General features: G+C 33.8%; 2 protein-coding genes across 2 annotated transcripts; both read right to left on the reverse strand.

Moving 5' to 3' along the window:
* Positions 1 to 3,250: 3,250 nt before the first annotated feature.
* Positions 3,251 to 6,435, reverse strand: LOC109818232 (Pentatricopeptide repeat (PPR) superfamily protein). The gene has a single exon (XM_020383664.3). The coding sequence runs from the start codon at positions 6,345 to 6,347 to the stop codon at positions 3,396 to 3,398; it is 2,952 nt and encodes a 983-aa protein (XP_020239253.2). The 5' UTR covers positions 6,348 to 6,435; the 3' UTR covers positions 3,251 to 3,395.
* A 6,335-nt stretch (positions 6,436 to 12,770) lies between these two features.
* Positions 12,771 to 24,102, reverse strand: LOC109818230 (serine protease SPPA, chloroplastic). Its single transcript, XM_020383661.3, has 13 exons — positions 23,535 to 24,102; positions 22,169 to 22,352; positions 21,030 to 21,167; positions 19,924 to 20,094; positions 19,745 to 19,848; positions 19,153 to 19,220; positions 17,639 to 17,805; positions 16,923 to 16,992; positions 15,974 to 16,128; positions 14,659 to 14,764; positions 13,570 to 13,657; positions 13,333 to 13,476; positions 12,771 to 13,240 (listed from the first exon to the last, which is right to left on the reverse strand). The coding sequence occupies exons 1-13, from the start codon at positions 23,931 to 23,933 to the stop codon at positions 13,010 to 13,012; spliced, it is 2,025 nt and encodes a 674-aa protein (XP_020239250.1). The 5' UTR covers positions 23,934 to 24,102; the 3' UTR covers positions 12,771 to 13,009.
* Between the last annotated feature and the right edge of the window lie 80 nt (positions 24,103 to 24,182).

The following is a 24,182-nucleotide window of genomic DNA, read 5'->3' on the forward strand; positions in this document are numbered from 1 at the left end:
ATGTCTGAGGAGGGACTACTTATCCAAAACTAAATTTTATTATATTTTAATTGTTTTAGGAGGGAGTAATCTACAGAAGTTGAAACTTGTCATAAATTAACAAGTCAAGTTAAAAATTACATATGGCACTAAGTAAATGGTCCTTGTTAGAGAGGACATTGGTACCCTTTAAATAAAACTTGCTTAGAAAGAATTGTCAACCGTTATCCGTTAATTACTATTCTTGATATTTATGTATGTATTCTTAACTTTCCAAATATACACAGCCACCATCATTCGTGACTCCCAACTTAAGTAGAAAAACCAATAATAAAACAACATACATATGTGCCAAAAATCTCCTTTGTCTGCTACCTTTGCATTAAATATCTCCACCACAAAACCTACAACCCCATTTTCTCTCTCTCAACTCCATATCATGGAGCTACCAAATTATGCCGCCTCTAGCAATCTTTCTCCAACCCAAAATGAAGGGCTGCAATGTATTCCATTCTACTACTCCAAGATGCACCGTTCCAACAATCCCAACACGTCATCAAACAACAACAACAACGATGGTAGTGATGATAATGACGAAGAAGATAAGGCTTTCTTTGAAGACCGAAAGAAGAAGAGGATGTTCTTAAATTGAGAATCAGTGTCCTAAATGCAAAATAATAATAATAATAATAATAATAATAAGTTGAGTCCCTTCAATGTCAATTCAATCATCTTCAAGCATTGAATCATCAAATCTTAGAAAAAAAATCATTTACTTGCTGGAGTGCAACAAACAAGTGCTCCAACACAAGGCAAAACTCAAAGACAATGTTTCTTTTCTTCAAGTTGTCATGTCTAAGGTGTTTGGTTCTCTAAGACAAGTTGAACAAGATCACCACTTTCACAATGGCCTCGTAATTGAGCCCTTCTTTAGTAGTGGCTTGGAGTAGCAGGTTAATTAAGGTACACACTGCATAGTGATTGAGTTTTCTTCGTGCATTGGGTGGTGGTCCAAAAATTGTTAATAAATCCACATAGCCACGAGTATGTACTCGTTCACCTTGAAAACCAATTAAAGTTTTTGTATATGATTGGATGAGAGTATGCAGAATATCCAACTTCAAGAAAGTTGGCCAATAAAGCACATAAGTCAAACTTTCTTGATCAATAAGTGTTTTTTGCAGTTCCTAATTTGTCAGTTTAGCAACAATCACCATTAAATCATCTTAGTTTAAACAAACACCAGCATAGTCATCATTGGTGAATGTGATTGGTGGTGTAGATTGGTTAGAAGCATTAGCCATGGAACTAATATTGTGAATGTTTCGTAAATGTCTTTTTTAGGCTGAATTGATTGTGCCTCCTCTTGCAAATCCTCTAACGATGGTGTTGATTACACCACAAAGATTGGTACTATTTTTGTTTTGTTCACCGATTTATCATTCTGTGTTAGTAGTGATTTGTTGTTCTCTTGATGGTTGATTTGACCAGATTTGTTGACATCTACCATGCCCACGACCTCGACCTTATCCTTAGTAACCTCCTCGGTGCGGTTGAGATCGTTAGGCTTAATGAGCAAGTTGTTTCACTTGGATCAACTCTTTAATGCAATCTTTCAACGTCCAACATTCATTTGTCCTTGACCTTGGACCTTGTTCTTGACGAAGTTTCTTAAATTGGACTTCTTTAGATACTTTCAACTTGTCCTTATGCTCAAAATCACCTCTACTAGATGTTCCTCTTTGAAATTTTTCTCTAAACTCGACATGTTCCTCCATTTGAATGTACCCAGTCGCTCGTGCATGGAGTTCATCCATGTTAGCAGGTTGTCTGCGACATAGACTATCTACAAATGGTCTTAGTTTGAGTGCCATGTTCATGGAATGTAGAGCAACCTCAAGGTTAAGGTTACGAATCTTTATGGATAAGCTTGAAACGTGTTCCATAAACTTCCTTAAGGACTCATCATCTCCTCGTCGCAAGTTGGCAAGGGTTGTTGAGGTGATATGATGAGGTCAACTTGTAGCATATCGAGCGGTGAATCGTTACCCCCAAGGTTTCAAAGTTTTCAATAAATCTTAGGGCAACTAGGTATACCAATTTAGTGCTAATCCTTTCAATGAAGTAAGGCAAACACAACATATAAGAGCATCTTCATTTGTGAATAGATTCATCTGAGTGATGTAGGCATCTATGTGTTCATCAAGATCTAATGTCCCATCATAATTCTCAATGTTGAGTGGTTTCCAACCTAATGGAAGGGGGACTTCCATTATACCATCAACAAAAGAGTCTCATTAAACTACTAGATGGCCTTAATGGTGTTGGGATGGTGCGTGTGTAGCTTCATTCACAGAGTGATGTGTATGTGCTAAAGAAGAAAGATGATGTTCCTCCTCTTAATAATGATGACTTGCTTCATTTTGTGGATGTTGTTGTTGAAGTTGGGCTTAGATATGCTCGTTCTTGATATGTAGTGTGTGAAGATCGGCTTCATGCTTGCGATGCACAGTCTTTAAAGTTTTCATGTTTTGTTGTTGCATGAGTTCAACTTGCTCAAGAAAAGGCCGTAGTGTTGAGTTGTCCTCCATTCTTGGTGTACCTTGTTTTATTGCTCCCATCACACTTCTTGTATGACTTCGAGTTGAAACCATAAGTGATCGAAGGAAAGTTTACTTTGGCCCCATGGTGGACACTAATATGTTCTTATTGGAAATAGCTAGGCAGATGAGATTATCCAGTAAGATCTTCCTCTACTCTTGTAGTTTGATATAAGATGATATGGTCTCTATTCCTTGCTCCAAGCGGGGAAGGTACCTACAAAATGGACTCCTTTGATCAAGTTAATCTAATATTTTTTGATATCTTTGCCCATTATGTTATACATACCTCTCTCTATTAATCGTAATCGTCTGTTTATATTAATTTTATAATCGTCATGATTGACATGCAATTAGACTGCCTTTTGTGACTATTACCTTTTTGGTATAAGTATTGAGTTGATATGTCAACCTAATCGTATGTGTTCTCTGGTTATCAATAGAGATTCGTATGTTAACTTGATAACATATATAGCTGAGTTCATGTTACTAACTTGGTATCATATATGGTCGAGTTCATGTCTTCGATCAAGTTGGTACACTAAGCAATCACTTGTATATACAATGAAAAATATTCACCTGAGTTCACTATGAGGGTAGTTATTTACAAGTCACAAACTAGGAATAAATCCTACATGACTCATTTTTCCTGTCGGTAATAATGCAACGGATAATTCAATAGAATTGGATTGCACATATGTACTTTGTGTTTGTAATGTGGAAGATAAGCAAAAACAGTTCTTTAGAACTCCATTGATGTTCAATGAAGTCCTTCATTCATGAAAAACTAACACAAAAACTAACACAATCCCCCAACTACCAGTAATCTCCACAAGTACAAAATCCGTTTTTGAAATGATGAAAGCGCTTGTTGTCCCTTAAAATAATATCTCGTTCAACAACCTTTGATACTAATTTAATTGCATTGTGACAATCTACACATATCCGTAGATTTTTGCAAATCCTCAAAGTTGTACCTTTAGCCGTATTTAATAGACCATAAGAAATTGCAAGCTTCTCACTATGGTTCTTTAGTATCTTAATCTTTTCCTCTTCTTCCAGTTCATGGAGCACACAACTTGTGTCAGGTTTATATCCAATTTTGCTTATTTTTTTCTCCAATTGAATCCAAGCCTGCTGAACCTTTTTTGATTCCAAAAGTGATCCATCACCAACAACAAATCTATAAACCTTTCCTCCTATTTCAATCCAACTACAGCCAGCATCTTTATGAAGTCCATTCTCCTTCATTTTCTGCCGTACCTTTCTCACCTTATCCCATTTTCCTAATCCTGCATAAAAGTTTGATAGTAATACATAATTCTCAGCTTTATCTGGTTCCAACTCTAATAACTTTTTGGAAACTTCCTCTCCAATATCTAAATCCCCGTAATTCCTACAGGAACTGAGCAATGAACTCCATATTCCTGAATCTGGTTCATCTGGCATCTGATTTACAAGTTTTATAGCTTCATTCAGATGTCCTGCCCGACCAAGCATATCCACCACACATGCATAATGCTCTAACTTTGGCTTTACGCCATAGAAACTCTGCATCTGGCCGAGATATTTTAATCCTTCTGTTACCAAGCCAGCATGGTTACATGCAATTAGCACTCCCAGAAATGTAAAGGAATCTGGCCTGCAGCCTTTATTTTGCATTAATTCAAACAGCTCAATAGCCTTCAGCCCATGCCCGTGAATTCCATATCCTGCAATTATAACATTCCATAGTGCTTCATCCTTCTCATTCACCCTGTCAAAAAGGTTCCGAGATTGTTCCATGCATCCACATTTAGCATACATGTCTATTAATGCACAAGTAACAAAGGTGTCCTCCGAGAGATGAGCTTTGAGTGCAAAGGAGTGAACTTCTTTCCCCAGCCGAAATGCTGACACCTGTGCACAAGCCCCAAGAACACCCATTACAGCAATCTCTTGAGGCTTAATCCCACTCAAAAGCATTTGCCGAAATGTATCAAGGGCTTCACAGGGAAGTTCATTCTGAGAAAAACCAGTAATCATTGTATTCCAGCATACTAAACTTTTATTTAGCATCTTATCAAAAATTAACTTCGCTGGTAACATATTGTCACACCTAACATAAAGTGACAGCAACGATATCCCGATAAATTCATCCAACTCTAAACCATTCCGCAACATAAAACCATGAATCTCTTTGCCACACCGAAGGAATTTCAAGTGTGCACAAGCTAAAATAAGGCTACCAATTGTAAACCAATCAGGATCCAACCCAGAATTCATCATCACAAGGTACAAATCTAAAGCCTTTCTGGGAAAACCATTTTGAGCAAGAGCACCAATCAATGCATTCCAAGAGCTCACAGTTTTTCCTTCCAAACTACAGAAGACACGCTCAGCACAATCCAGCGAACTGCACTTCGCATAAGCAGCAACAAAAGCATTGGCCACCAATTCATCATTCTGAAATCCATGCCTGAAAGCATAACCATGAATTTCCTTCAAGCTCAGCAGCTGAAGCTCTTCCGAACACGCTGGCAGAACATGTAACACCGTCACCTCATTCACCTTGACCCCCTCTTCCCTCTGCATATCTCGCAGCAGCTCAAACGCTCCACCAAAATCCCCTTCCTTGGAGTATCCCCCAATCATAGTATTCCAAGAAACAACACTCTTCCCACCATTCATATCAAACAAAACTCGCGCCTCCCTCAAGCAACCACATTTGGAATACATGTCCACAAGGGAATTATTCACCATCACTTCCTCACTAACGCCAATTTTAAAAGCCAAACCATGAAGAACCACTCCCATTTTCAAATCCCCAAGTGCAGCACACGAAGGAATCACCGTCACCATCGTAGCAACATCAGGCACCAAACCTTCTCCCTCACTCAACATTCCCTTCAAAAAACCACAACACTCTCCAAAACCCCCATTCTCCGAATACGCACACATCATCGAGTTCCACGTCACCAAGTTCCTCTGCGGCATTGTCACAAACACCTTGACCGCACTCTCCACGAACCCGCACTTCCCATACATTGCAATCAACGCGTTCCCCACAAACACGTCGGAGAAAAGACCAACCTTCAGCGCGAGCGCATGAACCGCTCCGCCGAGCGCGGCGTCGGCGAGCCCCGAGCACGCCTTCGCGACGCAGGGGAACGTGAAGTTGTCCGGCGCGAGCTCCGCGGAAAGCAATTCGAGGAACAGCGAAACCGCGTCGCGGAAAAGCGCGTTTCGCGCGTAGCAGCTGAGAAGCGCGTTGTAGAGGAACAGGTCCTTTTGGGTCGCGGCGTCGAAGACGGAGCGAGAGTCCGCGGGGGACCCACACGAGGAGTACATGGCGATAGCGCGAGTGCTGAGAACGACGTCGTTGCGGAAATGGTGCGAGGCGGAGACCATAGCGTGAAGTTTTCGCCCAACCTCGATGTCTTTGTGGTGGCCACATGCTCGTAGTAAGAGGCCGATAGCTTCTCGAATGTGCGGAGAGGAAACGGCGCCGTTTTGGGAGTGTGAGTGAAGGAGGTTGAGGGCAACGTTGAGGTTCCCGGAGTCGCAGAGATTGTGTAGGCGTTGCAGAAAGGGTTGGGGTGAGTGTGATTTGGTGGGAGAAATACGGTGCGTTTTGTGTGTTGTTGGGGGAGAAAGGGAAGATTTTGGAACCGTGAAAGAAGGAAAAGGGTTGTTGTTATGGTCACGTGTGGGGGAAGTGCTTCTGTGATGAAAGAGGAGTTTGTGAGGGTGATGGCATGAGAGAGGTGGTGGTGCCACAGAAGCCATTACCAGACTATAGTTTCAGTGCGCTAGAATTTGAACGGTAGTTAGAAATTCGTTAGCCATGCAGCTGATAAACACAAACCACGGTTAAGTCTGACTGTAACATGATATATTTATGGGGTTTTTTTTTTCTCTTAAATATCTTTTAGTTCATTTATTATTTTTAGTTTATCAAATTTAAAATTATTCTTTTTTAGTTTTTGGAATTTTAAAAAATCTTGCTTTATTATTTATACTTTAATTTTGTTAAGAAATTTATCCAATATTATCATATAAAATCTGCTTATTACAGATTAATAAATGAAAACATCATATTAGTCATTGTCCCAATTTGTTAAACTCAACTAATATTGCATAACTGTTTCAATTTGATGCATTCAAACATATTATTAATGACCTGAATGATTAAAATAAGATTTTTAAAAATTATATGACTAAAAATAACAATTTTAAATTTGAGAAATCAAAAATAAATTTATTCTAAATTTGGAGAACTAAAAATATGTTTAAGTCTATTTTTTTTTCTACTAACCTTGTTAATAAAAATATTATGTTAGTAGTTGTTTAATATGTTAAGTTCAACTGATATTGCATATCTGTCTTAATTAGTTACACTCATACAAGTTATTAATGACTTGAAGAACTAAAACAATATTTTTAAAAATTACATGACTAAAAATAATAATTTTAAATTTAATGGACTAAAAATATATTTAAGTCTATTTTTTTCTACGGTCATTTTGAAATTCAGTCTCAAATCTTTAAATAATTTTTTTTTCCTATTTCTATCTTTATAATTTAAAAATATCTCACTTTTTTTTAATCCAGAAATATCTCATATTTGATCTCCAAAACAAAATGTATTTCGTGAAAGTTTATAATCATAATTAAATGTAAACTATAATCACTTTAAAAATTAAAAGTGGAATATCTTAAAATTAGAAGATAAAATTAAAATATTCTATAAGAATAAAATTTAAATTTAAAAATTGTAGAAGGACTAAAAAAAAGTATATTTTAATTTATATTTATTAATTTAATTTTGATCAGAATTATAAACAATAATTTAGTGATAGTTTGTCACATTATGAAACATTTTTTTTTAAATAAAATCTAAAATTATCAAATAATACTTTGAGTCCATTTTAAGTACAATAATGTACGATACATGGTTAAATTACAAAAAATAATAATAATAATAATAATAATAATAATAATAATAATAATAATAATAATGTGTAGTATTTGATGGACAGTAAATAATAAAAATAAAATAATGTAAAATTTACTGTAATATTTTTTAATAATAATAATTTTCTAGTGTTTTTTAAGAGGGCCATTTTTCTCTTTTATAATTATTCAAATATTTAAATTTTAATAAATATTTATTTAAGAAATATTGATTTTCACAAAAATATTTATTAGTTTATATTTTAGTGCAAATGACGTGCTTATTACTTCAACTCCCATCGGGATTTAGGGGGGTGTATTGGATTAGGATTTTAAAAGACTTTTTTAGTTGAAAAAAGTTCTGTGAATTTTAAAAATTTTTGCAAGATTTTCATGACTTTTAAGATTTTGTAGGATTCCACAAGACTTTCAATCAAGATTTTAATGGATTATGCAAGACTTTTAAGTTAGGATTTTAATGGATTCTGCGAGACTTTGTAGAGTTTCATAAATTTTTGAAATAGGATAAGAATTCAAGATTTTTTTTCATACATTCAAATTTTAAAAAGAGTCAAATATAAAAATAATAAAAAAACAATGATGTCTGGATAAATAAAAATAATATTTTTTCGTATATCATGTCGTTCTAAATAGAATTCACCCACATATTCATAGCTCTACTAGTTTTCCAAACATTAGTATCTTGTCGTTCTTGTTCTTGTGTTTTAATAATAGGCTCAAAATTATGATTTTCATTAACTAGTAATGTTGAAGATGAAGGTTCGTCCATCACTTCAATTGAAAATTCATCATAATGATATTCTTTACGAAGAAAGTTATGTAGTCTCACTGTTTGTAGGGGATTTCGTTCGTAGGTTCTTTTTGTTCGAACTAGCACGAGTTCACATTTCAATTTGTGGTGTTCGTGACATGACAGAATCGAAGACTTTCAGCGACAGAAAATAAAATCGTACAAGCAGCGAATAGAGTTAATTTAGGGTGTTGTTTCAGCACGTCAGAAGATCTATGCTTAGTGTTTCGAGCACTTCAGAAGATCTATGCTGGTTTGGCACATCAGAAGATCTATGCTCACTATTTCGAGCACGTTAGAAGATCTATGCCAGTTTTAGCACTTCAGGAGATCTATGCTTGTTTCAGCACATCAGAAGATCTATGCTAATTGTACAATCAATTTCATGCATATAATAATTAACGTGAATCGAACAAATGACATGTATATTGACTGCAGAAATCATATCCTTCATTAAATGGTAACGGAATTACAATTCGTAAGGATAACGAAACATGTTCAGAGTGACTACACTACACTAGACTAGATTATGCTATGCTACGCTATGCTACGCTACTCCTAAAAAAGGAAAAGAAAAGTGGTCGAGAAATCGTACCCAAAGTTGTCTCGTATGCACGTTGTGCCTTGTGCGCCGGCGAGGAGTGCGTGTGAGAATTGTGGGAATTAGATTTCTGACCCTTTGCTACGAACATGACTCGTTTAATTTATAGACAAAGATTTGGGAAAGGTAACTGTTTCTGACGTGTCCCGGAAATGCATAACTGTCCTAAACTTCCACATAGTGGCTTATTCCTGGGCACGTCTTTGGATAACTTCTGGAACCGCTCATTTAACTTCCCCAAACCGTTCTGCAGCCTTTGACACTTATCCCATGTTACTTCAACCGCTCTTAAATCGTGTCTCCTTTTAAGTTCTCCATTTTGAGAGGTTACGAAGTGTATTCGTGTATGTCCGGATTCTTGGGATTTCGAGTAACCAACGAAAACTATACTTGAATGTTTCCTGATTTTGCTTGTACTTCGAGAGGTTGCGAGGCTGTGAGCCCTTTCCTTGAGCATCCTTCCTGGTTCGAGGATTTCGAGAGTTTCACGAAAAATGTCTTCGCGTATCTCTTGATTCTCTTCAAGCTTCATATGCCTTCTTTAGAAACTTCTCTGCCATTTTTCGATCACCTAAGATTTCGAGCACCCCTGTATTTCGAGTATCTCCGAATTCATTTTCTGGTACTAACACCCACATATGCTAAAAAATATTCTAAACAACATTTCAATTTTTTTATAATTTGTGATTTAAAATATTTTATTTAAATTTTATAAATGATTAAAAAAAATAGTGAGAAAAAAATCATTTTTTATGAAATTTGTTACAGGTACAAAATAATTTTTTAATTATTCACTCGTGTCTTATGTTAATTTTCTTTTTTAAAATATAAAAAATCCTAATTTCATAATATAAAAATTAAAAAAAATAAAATTCATAGTAAAAAAAAATAAAAATTGTTGAGTCATAAAAGGGGAAGGATAATAATAATAAATTTAAGAGAGGGAGAGAGATCACAGTTTGTGCTGAGAGGGTTCTTCCCCCAACTAAGATTCATTCTTATCTCATTCTACTTACAAAAATCCTAACTCAAATTCATCTTTATATATATATATATATATATATATATATATATATATATATATATATATATATATATATATATATATATATATATTAGCTTTCCCTTTTCTTGACGCGTGTTATAAAAAAAGTTAAAATTTCAAGTGTTTTCTGTGTTATATAACTGAGGAACAATCTCAATTAAATAGACCAAAATAGAGCAAGTCAATTAAAGAGAATGGAGAGAAAAATAGAACAAGTTAATAATACTATCATTTACGTATAGAAGTTTCACCAAATAGGAGAATAGAATGGGAACAGTAGTACAATATTATATATAAGTAGTAGTGTAGTATTATTAACAAGAGAAAAAAAAAATGGAGAAGACATGAGCATAGAAAAAAAAAATGAAAAACTCACTTGGAAATTTTTGAAGCACTTGAAAAGTCACTTCAAACAATCCTCCAAAATCTTATGGGTTTGGATGTGATTGTTTTATGAATTTGGTATTTGTAGATACTACTAAAAAGTTCATCAAAATCCCTCTAATATAACAATCCTTTAAAATCCCTATATTTTTTAATACCAATGGATTATTTTTAAGTTGTAAAAAGTCTCAAATGAATACCAATGGATTTTAATGGACTCTTTAAAAAATCTTGAAAATTCTGATTGAATACCACTAGATTGTTTTTAAGTGACATAAAATCCTGATTGAATACCAATAGACTTTTTTACTCAAAAAAAATCTTTTAAAATTCTATGAAATCCTAAACCAATACACCCCCTTAATGTCTTTGGTATTTAATGTCATAATTTTTTTATTTTTTATTTACATCTTTCATTTGAATTTCACGAAATATTTTTAAATTTCAAATTATAAAGTAGTTGCAATTTTTAATTAAAAATAAACTAAAATACTTATTTTGATTCATAAATAAACAATATTTAAATCTTAGATATATATATATATATATATATATATATATTAGAATAATCTTTTTTTAATTTTTACATTTTATCTTCTATTAGATTATTTTCTTCCAATGAGAACTTTTTTTAAATATTTTTCTTAATATTTTATCTCTTTCAATGTATGATTTACATTTTTTTGAATTTATTTTTAATTGATATTTTAATACATTTTCTTCCAATTTATTTTCAACTGATATTTTAATATGTGAAATACACGAGATGTATTTTTATTTTATGTCCAAAAATTATAATAAATAAAATTTTGAATATATATATACATATATATATATATATATTGTATTTTAATTAATATTCATAATAAATAAATATTTTATCATATAAATTATATTTTTATTTTTGATAAATAATTTATAGTGATATAATACTATTTTCAACTATTGATAATTTTTTTAAAAAACATTAAAATTTTGAAACAACAAAAATGATAGATTAAAATAAATATGATGTTAAGAAATTTTCCAATAAATACTTTTGTTGAATAAAAATTACTAAAAGAGCACTTCTAATAAATAAGGATTCCTAAAAACGTCTTTATTTAAAACAAATATTCCAATTTATATAAAGAGGTAGGGATGACAACCAGGCGAGTCGGTTACAAGTTTCACGATACTTGTCCCCGTCCCCACGACTCAAACTCATTACCATCCTCATACACGTACCTGTCACGTATATAGTTTTCGTCTCATCCTTATCCCTGTCGTGTATTGGGTATACCTGTACCTGTCATTTTTTTTACAAAAAAAATACAAAATATTTTTAAATTATTTTTTCATTATATTATAATTATAATTAGGTTATTTCTCTATTTCATATTTTACTCAAGAGACTTCTTAATAATTAAACAACTATAAATATTTCACATTATAATAAATAATCACACATAATTAAATATTAAAATTCTTTAACACAATTAAATCGGGGGTAAATATATTTAACCGGAGATGGGGACAATGATGGGGACGGGGACAGATACGAGACAGGAATGGGTACGGGACGGGTAAGTATATACCCATACCCGATTTAATATATCAAATTTTACCTGTACCTGTACTCATATCCGGTCAAACCGGGTATTTCTCGTCAAAGTCGAGATGAGATACAAATTAATTTGTCATTCCTATAGAGAGGGATATTTTTAAAGGAAATAATCAACAGCTAAAAATAACTGATAAAATAAATGGTCTATCATATATTTAAAATATAATTTGTTTTTTCAACATATTATATTTTATATATTCAAAAGTATTTATTTATTATAAATTGGATCAAGTGTTTTTAGTCCTTTTTTTTTTTAATTTCACTGAGTTCCTAAAAATAATTGATTTAAAACATTGCATAGTTTGATGTAGTCCTTCATACTAGAAATTGTTTACCTAAATAACTAAAGAAAAATTCTCATCATCAGACCTTGCTAAAGAGCATAAAACCATGATTTAAAATTTTACTTATTGTAGCATGAGCAACCTTACACAAACCACATAATCCAACAAAAGACAACACCTCTACGAAGTGGCGGCGTTCATGTAAAAACGAATTGATCATAACTTGTTTCAAGAACAAATAATACTACTTTTTTTATTATTATTATTATCAACACTATTGTGAAGCCCATTTTGCAAAAGACTTGGTAACCCTCACAAAAAATGTCTAAGAATTATGTGGTCAAGTTGAACGGTTATAGGCATTCCTCAAAATCTCATTCTAAAAGAGATTAGCTTTGAGAAGAAAAAAAATATAAAAAAACAAACAGAACCAGCATGACCTTTTAAATTTTTGTTTAAATGCACAGTAAAATGAAGGCTTTAAAGATCGCAGGGATAGGAAAGATGAAAACCGCCAGCACGCAGTGGACACGAATTTCCGTCTAAGTTGATGTGTAAAACTATGCTTTGAACTTTACAACTTTACATCATTCATGTACAAGGGTTGCGAGGGAGACATGGAAGGAACAAGGACAAGTAACACGAGATACGAAGGAGACCTTCCTCATCTATTACCCCTTCAGACAACCTCGAAACTAGGAACAATACAGGAAAACTATAAAACTAAAAATCGAGACAAAATGATTGAAATGAACTATTGACAACTAGAGGGAACTGAGGTAATCTTTTATTATTGACAAAATGGGGTTTCCAAAAGGATACTCTTCCAATGTCTGAAACATGATTCCATCCATCCGAGCTTGAACTCCTTCAGAAAATGCTAATCCCTGTAGCAGTTCCTTAATGGTTCTGTCAGCTCCAACGAGGGAATTCCCTACGCCTAATAAAATCTCGGGTAGAGAAGGGCTAGGTCTTGTGATCTCCACAAGAGTAACCTGGCAAAGCTCAAGCATGATCACCATGTTATGCATCTATACTTCTCAAGTACAACATCCATACTGCAAAAGTTAAAAGGTCTCAAACCAACCTGATCGTCTTGAGGTATATTAGCCTTCATTTTTGCTATGGCAATAGCTCGAGAAAGGCCACCAATAGCATCAACTAAACCATGTGAAGCTGCATCGTAACCGGTCCAAACCCTTCCCTGTGCAACTTCCTCCATCTTTTCTACCTATTGACATTAAAACTAGCTGTGAGCCTGTTACAAAGATCTGCAAGGATGAACAAAAAGCATGGGAATTAGCTTGTTAAATTTAAAACATACAGCCATTGATCTGGACAAAGCTGCCTTGTCTCGAAATTGTTTATAAGCATGCTGAGCAGATTTGGCAAATAGCTCTGCTTCATCTGGCCTGTATCAAAACAAGAAAATTGAAAATGTTCATATTTGTCTATCACAGAAGTCAAATATGTAGTTAGTCTGATACAGCTTACAACAGAAAAATAACAACCTTGTAGAGGCCATCTATAAAATATGTAATGGCGAAAAGAAATTTAGTTCATAAATGGCGGTAGAAACCCTGGGCTTATTATTCAGTGCCTAGATGGTAAAAGATAGTGAGACTGTTCAATGTTCAGTGGGTTTTCCTAGCAATAATTGCTCTCAAATATCAAGGAACATTCAGGGATGCTTTGATCCTTCTTTCCAGAGAACATGGAAAGGGAACCCTACAATTGCTACCACTGTCAAGTGTCAACTACATCCATCAGTACACGGCAATCCATGCCAGATATTATCTGAAGTCCATCACTGTCAATTTCTTAGCTGAGTTAACATTCCCAATAATTGGAGTGAAGAATTAAAGATATTATGGGATCCAACTAAAGCTTATCTTGATATGGCCCTTTCCTCACCAAAATGGGGATTTTTTTAGTGATTGCAGAAAGCCAATGCAGGTTGGCTGAACTAGTTCAAAGGTTTGTAGATGAAATTTTGCACCCCCAAGTGCCAGGTTTGAATTCCCCTTTGGTTAGAAATCTTGCTCGGTGGTCATCCCTCCCAAGGGAGATCCCTAACAGAAAGAGACCTCAGTTAAGTATGCCTCCATGAGGGAAAACTCTGAGTGAACATGCTGAAGGCAGTCCAACATGCCTTTGGGAATCCCACATGTGACTGGTACACTGATTGGTAGTACTGGAGTAACCCGTCCTTATTGTCAGTTTTTAATCTTTTAATTCACCAAAAATAAATGTAACAAAGAAAAGAAAATAGCAAAATACTGTAGCAACTAATGCCCATCAAGAGAGAGTGCCTAACTGTTGAGATATCAAATGGCATATTACACTGCCTAATCTATTATTCTCTCCTTATCCACTAGAATCTCAGCACAAGGAAATGAAGAAAATATATTGCCTGAAAGGACGTTGTTCAGCAGCAAGAAGCTCTGCATATCTTCCCCTTGATATAATTTCTTTGTTAAAGCCTATCTTTTCGTACAGTTTCCCCAGGTTAAATTTTCCTGCAAAAATGAAAGTTAATTCAATAATATCATAAATTTACAGGTTACCAAATAGAAGAAAAAAAATGTAGCACTGGCTGTTCATGATATTACAATTAATGTCTTATCTCATTATGTCAGGAGCTTAAATGAATAATTTTCTTTCAGCTACAATTTCAAGTGGTTAAATTTAATTAACGTTCAAACAATAACACACTTATACCTTTTTCATCATTAAAACAGGTTCAAAATGCTAAAATATCATAAGAATAATCAGTGAAAATGTTGAATAGATTTACTTAATATTGCTTATAATGTGACAGGTCAATTTTGTCCATATAGAGATTTATAACATATGTTGGATGTCATAGTATTGACATTAATGTGTATAAAGGCAAATTTCATCTTAAATAGGTTATTTTACAAAAGCACTGAACATAGTTTCCTTTAGATAGTATCATAGTAAACAAATATTCTGTACTGTTTACATTTTCTAATACTTCCTTTCCTATTTTTAGCGAAGTTTTTATCAATAACTAGACTGGAGAAATTTCAATCAAAAGAAAAATAGTTACAGGGCCACAATAATGACCAAGTAAGACTACATTATATCTAGTGATATCTTATGCATTTGTCTATGGCAAAAGGAAAAAAAGGGTTAATATTGTTTTTTGTCCCGATAAAATTCTTAATTTTTGGTTTTGGCCTTGACTTTTAAAACCCTCACATTTTCTAAATACCCAAACTTCCGTCCCTTTGTCTAAGTCTGTTAGGGTTACTGTCCAGTTACTTTATGATGATCATAATCTGTCAAACAAGGGACAAAGTCCATGTGTTCCATGACTAGGACGCCTATTAGAAAGATCTTTAAGTAACTGTAAAGTAACTTAACAGATTTAGATTGAGGAACAACAATTGGGGATTTTAAAAGTTGGGAAAAATCCAACAACTCACAATTTTACATGGATAAAACAACCATTACTCCAAAAAAAAATTAAAATACAGAGATTACTTTTGCTTAGTGCCTGTTTTAAGAGTTTCCTAATACTTGAATCCAGGACTACCCCTTAGATTGTAATCTTGTAACACAAATACAGATGAGAACAGATGTTTCAAATATTCCATTATGTGCATGGAGATTTTTTTTTTAAAAAAAATTATTTTTAGCTTCAGTTAATTATATCTTCCAGCCTTTCTTTCAACTACTGAAAAAGGAAAACACTGTTTCACCTGTGACCACTCCAATTGAACCAGTTAAGGTAAGACTTTCAGCGACAATAGCATCAGCTCCCATTGCCATATAGTAGCCTCCACTTGCTGCCACATCAGACATTGAAGCAACAACTGGTTTTGAAGCGGCCAAAAGCCGGATTTCTCTCCACATCCTACAGATCATGACACCAGATAAAGAACATTTTAGGCACCAGAATATGATCACCTGAACATGCAAATCAACAAAATACTTGGCATAAAAATGTCATCCATGGCAAAAATTGGAGATACATTTCAAATTGAAGTAGACCATTACATAAAGGATTTGATTAACTCCTCTCAAATAAAAAATTATTGTTGTTAACTAAAAAGTTATTCAATCAAGCTTTTAAAATATATACACCTACAATAGCTGAAATTGGACTGCATGGAAGAGAGTGTCGCATAATTATTTGAAAACCAATTCTAGTGGAACATTTAAGCTAGCTCTGCAAGTATACTGCTACATAGCTTCAGATTTTTGCACTGCCTATATATGGGAGATAAATAAGAAATGGCTGCTGGTGGAACTTTTCCCTTAGCATTAAAAATCTTGCCACTGCCTGGCATTCTTAGACATTAAGTTTAGTATTTTTAATATTATTATATGGTTAAAATTTTCTTATAAAAGGCCATCACTTGTTGGTGTATCAATTTTGCTTATAAAAGTTCATCACCTGTATGTTAAATGAGTAATAATTATGAGTGTTATTTATTATGGGAAAACATATAAAAAAAAAGGCTTCAATTAAAAATAAATCAATGATGTATCAGGGATTGTATTATGCCATGGTACAAATCAGATCTAGACCTATCCCACCTATAAATCAAACCAATGCAAAGAAAATCAATAATTTCGTATTAAATTACATTAAAACAGCAGTTTAAAACATAATTGAAATAGTGGGGAAATTTTACCAGAACTTACAAATCAGAAGCAAGAGCATCACCTCCAGGACTGTCAATTCTGATGACGGCAGCCTTAAATTTTTTTGACTCTGAGTGGAAATGAACACTCATGAGTGAATTAAAATAATGAATAACAACACTGTCAAAGGTTGCATTTTTGGGGAACAGCACCATTGATGGACACTAAAAAACATGATTATACTTATGTTTACGCTGCTAAAAGTGAATAGATAAGTTGCATTGCAGTTGCATACACAAGTTACTGAACCGAACAAAACTAAACCCTATAATATACATCCTGGAACACATGAACAAAGGGCTCAGCAAGTCATATCTTAACTTATTTCCTCTGGCTGAAGGATCTCTCTTTGCCTCTGTCAGAGATTTAGGGATCCTGTAAATGATATATTCTCGGTTCTTGCAACTATATTCTTTTTGTTCTTACATTTGTCAATTTATGCTGCAGTATTGGGAAGAAAATCATACTTTAAAACCATTTTGGAAGCAAAAGTTGCAAAAGAAGTGTAGTCTCCTGGCTTCCTTCCCATTTATCATAGGGACATTAGTGAAAAATACTACTCTAGAAACAAAGATATCTATGAAGCATTAACAACAGCTTCCAATTCCATCCATAATCAATATAAATAGCCTGATAATATTCTATCAAATAAGTGTCATTTTTAATCAGCCTCTTGCATTGAAATTTTAAAGGGAAATTTGCAAGGTCAAGTTTACCTCTGACAGTGCGAATCTTCTCAATGAACTTCTCTGCAATTATGCCTGAGCTAGAGACACTTAATTGACTCTCTACACGACTAATACTCCCGGATGCTCGGATAATGGCTATAAGTTCTTTTCCACCTGGTATTCCAACAGTCCATTTCCTAACTCGGGAGTATTTCCTGTATTTAATTGATGCAAGAAATATTAAGGTAAAATATATTATTTTTTATATTTTATTTATCATATGGAGCATCTGTTAGCAACAAAAGTAGGAAAGAAAAAGGAAGCAATAGTATGTCATCCGTAAACTCTAATTTACATACATGCATGTTTGTTAAAGATTAATTCTGGGAATAATCACTTTTTATTTATTTATTTATTGCTTTTAAAAGCTCTCTCAAAAAGCTACAAATAACAGAAATGATTATTCTCCAAAATAAGTTATTCCATACAAGCATAAGCCACAAAAATATCTATTGACCAAACACCAATTTGGGAAAGATTAATTCTACAAAAATAACTATTTTTTCTTGTTAAAAGTTCTCTCGAGAAGGTACAAATGCTGGCCGAATGCCTGAACAAAAAGAAGACATTTCAACCGAAATTTTTTAGTGCAGTATATATTTATTAATGTTGCCTGCAACGTAAATAAAAATTAATTGTAGATTTGTGTTTCCTAAGTTTAATATTAAAGGGTGTTTGAGTAAAGACTAAAGATCTTAATTAAGCATACAAGAGCTTAAAACTTCAGAGTTTATTCACATGTTTGATTGTGAAGCTTAATAAAATAAGCTCAAAAGAGCTTATAGAAAGGTCACAAGTTTCTTTTATAATCTCAAATAATGTCCAAGGAATCTCTTCCAAATTCCCCCTAAAATTAATCAATATAATTCCATATTGTATATGTATCAAACTCAATATTTTAAAATTACACATGTACCGGATGTGCTAGTAACCAACAGGAAAACTGTTTTACATTTGGAATATTACCTTACAATAACATGAATCAAATCTTGAAAGAAAATTCCAAAATCAAAGTAGCTAATGAACTATCATTCTTTTTACATATTAGAATGCTAGAGTTGCAACAACATAATTTGAAAGATGGTATAATGAATAACACCAGCACCATGCCAAACATATCAACAATTAGTAACTTAATGTCTAGTAACATCCCCTTTGAAGCAAAGAGGTGGAGAGAACCTTGGTTTCCAGAATAATCCTCAAATCAGGGTGAAAAAAGAAAGATAGCCATTGATATTAATGATTCTTTTAAAGGGAAGTTTGATTTGGACTTATTTGATTGTAGAAAATATTACCACCCCTTGAACAATAGTCTAAATTGCTAACATTGAAAGTAACGTGATGATTTGGGAATGAAACCTGTAAGAGGCAGAAGGTGTATTTTATGAAAATATGGAATAAGAATTTCCCTAGTTAGATATTTCTAAAGTAAAATTTTAGCCAATTGAAATAAATAGCATAATCCATGGTACATTCTCAAAAGCATATATAAAAATTTCTACCTGTAATCCACCATTGGCAGATCTTTATCTGATTTCACTCCAAGTTTCTCCTTCAACATGGCAATAATCTGCAAAACATTTAATGTTTCTTATCCTTTTAACCCTTTGTTTCATATTCACATCCTTCAAAACATTTATTTACCAGCATAAATTATCAACATATATGAATACAGCCAACTGTGAAGACAGTAAAACCCACACTAGTTAAATGAAGAAGCAATAAAAATAACAAACTTTTAGTGAGCAGGACAAAAGTTCTTTATATTGAGGAATTTTTTCATTAAAAAATATCACCACTAATCATTGATGAGATTCCATTTTACTCTATTATTATATTAATAAAGATGACAAACTACATGTATGAATAGTCTATCATATAACATAATTGTTAGTCACAGTGGAAATACAGTGATCCTAGGTGAACTTTACCAATGGCATTACAAGTTCCGAACCATAAGTCTGCCACTATGAAGAGGTCTTTAACTAGTCACCACCCCTAGCTGAGGGTTAGCCTCACAACTATGCCTATGGGAGTAGCAATCGAAGATCAAATTGGTTGCTCATAAAACAAAACTTAGGAATAACTACGTACTTCATCATCATAGATTATATTTGATATGAGTCCCTCTTCTTTCAGCTTGTCTACTTGATAAACACCTTCATTTATGAATTTCTCAATATCTTCTCTTCTTTTTCCTGTATTAAAGTTCAGAAACCCACAAGTTAATATATTGGTTAAAGATTCAACAAAAACATCAAATGCAAATGTACCTTTGGCAGAAGAGACTTTATCTAGCCAATTTGTATAGATGTTGTCAAGCAATGCAGTCAGCATCTCACAATTTTCTTCAGACATGGATCTTCGAGCTAGTTGATCTCCTGCACTTTTGTATTTTCCAATCCTTTCCACTTGTGGTTCAATTCCAATGTTATCTAAAATACCTGAAAATAATTATTAAAATGATATCAAATACACATATTTATACTTATTTATGGCCACCATAGTATTTAAAAAATTAAAATGATTTATCAATATTCAATCATTTCCTGACATGCATCTGCAGCATTTGCATGACAGCACAGAACATTTTTCCAGAACTAAGAAAATATTAGAGACATTGAGCATTATAATAATGTGAGAAATTAACATAGCATGACTTTCATTATTCTATTGATGTAATAGAAAGGCATAACATATTAGTACCAGACTTTTATTCAGGCTTTAATATTAAGACATGTACCAAAATTCTCTAAACTTCATAGAAAAGGAAATTTACCAGTAAGTCCCTTCATAGGATCTATGTTACATAATACACACAAAATTGCTTTTCCAAGGGAACAACTAATAGGAGACCTTTTGGGAGGTTGGAAATCTCTCAGCCCCCCCCCCCCCCCCCCCCCCCCCGCCCCAACACCCCTGTCTATGTCCCCCCTCCAGAAAAATGAAATAAAATAAAAGTAAATATCCAATTGGCCCACCAAACAATCTAAATCATTATCCTTTTATTGGCCACATATTAAATAGCAGCAATTTATCCTTTAAAAGATCAATTAGACGTCACTGTAAAGGCCAACTTGATGGAAAAGATATTAGAAAAAGATGAAACAAGTGACATTAATCAGCATTGAAGGACCAATATGATGTAACTAATAAATGCAGGACCAATCTTAAGTTCAATGATCTTTGAAGGACCAAATTGGAGTCTAATGCAGTTATATACACACTCACACACACACTGCTAGACATATACATATGTAGACACACACAAACATGTGTGAGATACACTAAGAAAAGAAAAAATATCAAGGATGCCCAGTTTAAGTCAAATTTGTAAAAATGCAAGGAAAGGAAAAGAAAATTAGAAAAATCATCTTACCTCTGAGGAATGAGGCTTGAACAGTCAATCCAAACAGAGAAAAGTATGCACTGGGTGGGGCGTATATCTCTTCACATGCACACGCAAGGTAATATTCCTTTTCTTGACATAATGGGACATAAGCCAGAACAAATTTTCCTACAAGCATAATCAACTATCAAAGAATGTCATTCATAAGCAGGATAAAACATTAATATAGGCCAACATATCAATGGAAGATACATTGAATTCAGCTATAGAAACCTGCTAGTTAAGGCCATTGCAACATACACAGAAATAGAATTTTAAATTAATAGGGGCTTGTTTGATTTTAAAAATAGTTTTTAGTTTTCTAAAATAAAATAAAGTCTTAAATGGGGCACCAATGGAAAGGATGCAGGCAAGGATCTAGGCGGCAGAGAAAGGGGTGCCGGAGCCAGCTTGCCAGATGACATCGGGGATGTTGATACAGACAATGGTGTTTAGGGCCATGGGGATGCTTATCATGTTCACCAGTTCCATAATGGCCAGCCTCACTTGCTTCAGTAGCTCTCTGTATTACTTACCCACATTACATTTTTCAACCATCTTTGAGAAAACAGGAAATCATCCTAAGAAAACAGTTCCAATTTGCAAGTTAAAAGTAAGAAAATGAGAAAACATCTTTTAGTTATTTTTGTTTTTTTGCTTTCATAACACTTATTTTGAAAACAATTTTCAAAACTTGATAGATTTTGGGTGAGAAATTAATTGGTGAGTAGCATAAAATTGTTTTTAAAAAACAGCTTTTAAAACCCAAAACTGGCAAAATAATCAAACAAGCCCTTTTTTCTTTATTCTATAGAGGGTTTAAGATAACTAATATGCAAGGAACTAAAACTTCATGGTATATGCATTGGCAGTGAAGGGATAAAATGTCCAAGAAACAATAGTAACTTGGCGTTTTGAAGGGGTGTAGCCATAGAAGCCATCAGTAATTACATACATGTAACTTGCTTATGTAAGTTTACAGAATTTCTTGGTAATTTCTTCACCGGTTCATTTGACTCTGATATAAGTTTCTATAAACAGCATATAATATGAAGAATTGCTTGGATTTGCATGTTTCCACATTCCTCTTTATTCCATATGAAAGCTGCAATACAAGTCCAGAGCTTTACCTGATTTTCTGAAATCCAATATGTGCCTTCGAATTTCTTCTACTTTACCCCACCCGCAATTTAAACTATCAATATGAAGATAAATCCCAGAAATACGAGGATCGTATGCTGCTTTCAAAAAGTTCTCACAAATTTGAGGCAGAGAAAGTCCTGAAGAGAACCTACTCTTCACTTGATCAGATATCTGAAACATGTGAAACAACACAACGTTTTGAATTCAAACATATCAGACGTATATGTGCTTTTTAGGAAATGTATGTGACTATTTGTTACTATTAGAACTAATCTGGTTTAAGAAATTTAGTTTTTTGCATCACTAGTTATAAAATTATAACCTTACTTTTTATTTTATTTATAAAAATACTAAAAGAAATAATAAAAATACTAACTATTATTTTCATCCTTTCTTATACAAATGTTTCTAAAATCAAATGAAAAATAGCGGTTCTATAACGCAAAATACTGACACATTCTTTGCTGTTTACTACAAGTCTAGGACTCCCATCATTTCAATAAATTTTATTCCTAACTTTGCGTGTCTGAATATACTTTAGTTTTCAATAATAAAAAAATTAGTAATTAGAAAAAAATCATAAATGTCTTATTAATATCCACTTCTATTACTATCTGCTAAAATTACTCCCAAGACAAATACGTGGCTATTTTCTTAACAATTTGTGGAGACCTACACATACATCATAGACTCTATCACCAACAATTATTTCTCTATCTCCTAGATCTTATCACCGCATATCATCTACTATAATTATTTTTATTTTCCCCTTCTCTTTATTTCTCTCTATACCTCCGTATGTTATTATGCTGCACACCACCAACCCAAGTTGGTGCAAGTGGCGAAGAATTCACGTCATTTAACCAATCCTTTCTTTTGCGCAGAAAACTCAAGTTAGGAGGAGTTGTCTACCTATTTGATGTTTTGTCCACAAGAAATACTCCTTAGGAATGAACCAAAAAAAATATGTTGCACACCGCTCTTTTTTCCTATTTGAGTGATAATATGCACATACTTTCACATATCCTACACCCGAATCATTTATTATTTCTTTCTCTATATCTCTCATAAACCTACATTTAAACATATCCAGAACTTAATGAAATAAGTTTTTCCATGAAACTATCTCCTATTTACTTTTCTGAAATCTTATTTTTAACTAACTAATGTTTAACCTAGTTTTAATTCATGGAAAAATTTATTCCCCAATTTTCTCTCCTTGAAGGAGAAATTCATCCAAACGGAGTGCGTATCTACTTACCTACTTCTCTCTCTTCCACTCAACAGGTGTCAGAGTTAACTAGCGATTAGTGCACACATTTCCTATTTTCCTGCGAAAACAGAGAAGCGAACCTGGCCGCGAAGCTTCATCGTGAGGACGCTTCCCTTGCGAACACGCTCCCAAGGGAACGCGAGCAGCATCTTAAGCTTCACGAGGAAGCTTCTCCATCCGGTAATCGGCTCAAAATCGAACTCGCCACTGGGATAATCCTCATCGGCGATCATAACACTCCGATTCTCAACGGCACCTTCTTTATCCTCTGCTTCTTCTGCGCTCTTGGCGTCGGAAGACGAATCGAATGCGCGCGGGGAAAGGCCTCCTCTTCGCGCGTGGGAGCGGAGAGGGTGGGGACGAGAGAGAAGAGAAGAGGAGAATCGGCATTGGAATTGAAGGGAAAAAGCGGAAGATAAAGCGTTGCAGCGGTGAATGGAGGTAGTGAGGGGAGAAGAGTGTAGAAGGAGCTTCGACATTTTGTGTGAGGATGAATGGGGTGATAGTGGGAAGAGATGGAACGCGAAGGAAAAGAAGGGAAGTGAAGGAAGCAGATGATACGACGAGGTTCAACTTCCTCCACGTCGTCGTTTACTTTCAGCCTGCCATTTCGTTCATTCTCTATCTCATGGCGAATGCTTTAAGTCGTTTAGTATGCGTCATAATATATGAATAAATGTATTTTTAATCGCAAAAATAAATGTAGATATGGTTTTTTATTGTTAAGG

This window comes from Cajanus cajan, chromosome 6, assembly GCF_000230855.2.
Source record: "Cajanus cajan strain Asha chromosome 6, NIPB_CcT2T_4, whole genome shotgun sequence".
Taxonomy (NCBI): Eukaryota; Viridiplantae; Streptophyta; class Magnoliopsida; order Fabales; family Fabaceae; genus Cajanus; species Cajanus cajan.

Excerpts from the sequence above, each read along its gene's own strand:
- LOC109818232 (XM_020383664.3), bottom strand. The coding sequence starts at position 6,347 with ATGGCTTCTGTGGCACCACCACCTCTCTCATGCCATCACCCTCACAAA.
- LOC109818230 (XM_020383661.3), bottom strand. The coding sequence starts at position 23,933 with ATGTCGAAGCTCCTTCTACACTCTTCTCCCCTCACTACCTCCATTCAC. Across the intron at positions 22,353-23,534 it reads CGATGAAGCTTCGCGGCCAG|ATATCTGATCAAGTGAAGAG; the intron begins GTTCGCTTCTCT and ends CACATGTTTCAG. Across the intron at positions 19,221-19,744 it reads ATATAATCTATGATGATGAA|ATTATTGCCATGTTGAAGGA; the intron begins GTACGTAGTTAT and ends AATGTTTTGCAG.